The sequence below is a fragment of the Cyprinodon variegatus genome, unplaced genomic scaffold (genome assembly GCF_000732505.1).
Source record: "Cyprinodon variegatus isolate N-32 unplaced genomic scaffold, C_variegatus-1.0 Scaffold53, whole genome shotgun sequence".
NCBI classification, from domain to species: Eukaryota; Metazoa; Chordata; class Actinopteri; order Cyprinodontiformes; family Cyprinodontidae; genus Cyprinodon; species Cyprinodon variegatus.
Window position 1 is genome coordinate 1912602 of NW_015150506.1, and position 930 is coordinate 1913531.

Below are 930 nucleotides of genomic sequence, written 5' to 3' on the forward strand. Positions count from 1 at the left end.
TTCTGAGGGATTTCTCTAAGGCTTTTTTCATGAAGTCCATCATTGATGTTTCACTATATTTTTTGTTCAGGAATTTCTCCACCACCTTCATGTTCCTGCTAGTGAAACAGTGGAGCATGTAGATTGCAGCCAGAAACTCTTGGATGCTCAGATGAACAAAGCAGTAGACTGGTTTCTGGAAGATCAAGTTCTCTCTTTTGAAGATCTCTGTACAAACTCCTGAGTACACCGAGGCCTCTGTGACATCCAGACCACACTGCTCCAGGTCTTCTTGGTAGAACATAATGTTTCCTTTCTCCAGATATTCTAACGCCAGCCTCCCCAGCTTTAGGAGAACTTTTCTGTCAGCTTTTATCAGACGCTTTGATCTCTGATGTCCTTCATGGTACTTGTTCTTCTTCCTCTTGGTCTGGACCAGCAGGAAGTATGAGTACATGTCAGTCATGGTCTTGGGCAGCTCTCCTCTCTGCTCTGTGGTCAACAGGTTCTCCAGAACAGTAGCAGTGATCCAGCAGAACACTGGGATCCCACACATGATGTGGAGGCTCTTGGAGGTCTGGATGTGGGAGATTATCCTGCTGGACATCTCTTCATCACTGAACCTCCTCCTGAAGTACTCCTCCTTCTGGGCGTCAGTGAAGCCTCGTACTTCGGTTACCCTGGAAACACAGGAAGGAGGGATCTGATTGGCTGCTGCAGGTCTGGAAGTTATCCAGACCAGAGCCGAGGGAAGCAGGTTCCCCTTGATAAGGTTCATCAGCAGAACATTGACTGATGACTTCTGTGTGACGTCAGAAACAAGCAGACTGTTGTTGAAGTCCAGAAAAAGTCTGCTTTCATCCAGGCCGTCAAAGATGAAGAGAAGCTTCCAGACAGCCAGCTTCTCTGCTGGGAGCTTCTGGAGGGTTGGATGGAAAACATGGAGCAGCG

The 930-nt window shown here is 47.7% G+C and overlaps 1 protein-coding gene across 1 annotated transcript in view; it reads right to left on the reverse strand.

Annotated features, from left to right (window-relative positions):
• Positions 1-930, reverse strand: part of LOC107082417 (protein NLRC3-like) — a 9252-nt gene that overhangs the window by 4805 nt on the left and 3517 nt on the right. Inside the window, exon 2 of the mRNA XM_015371098.1 lies at positions 48-922. Within this exon, the coding sequence (XP_015226584.1) occupies positions 48-922 (875 nt within the window). The remainder of the gene's footprint in view (positions 1-47; positions 923-930) is intronic.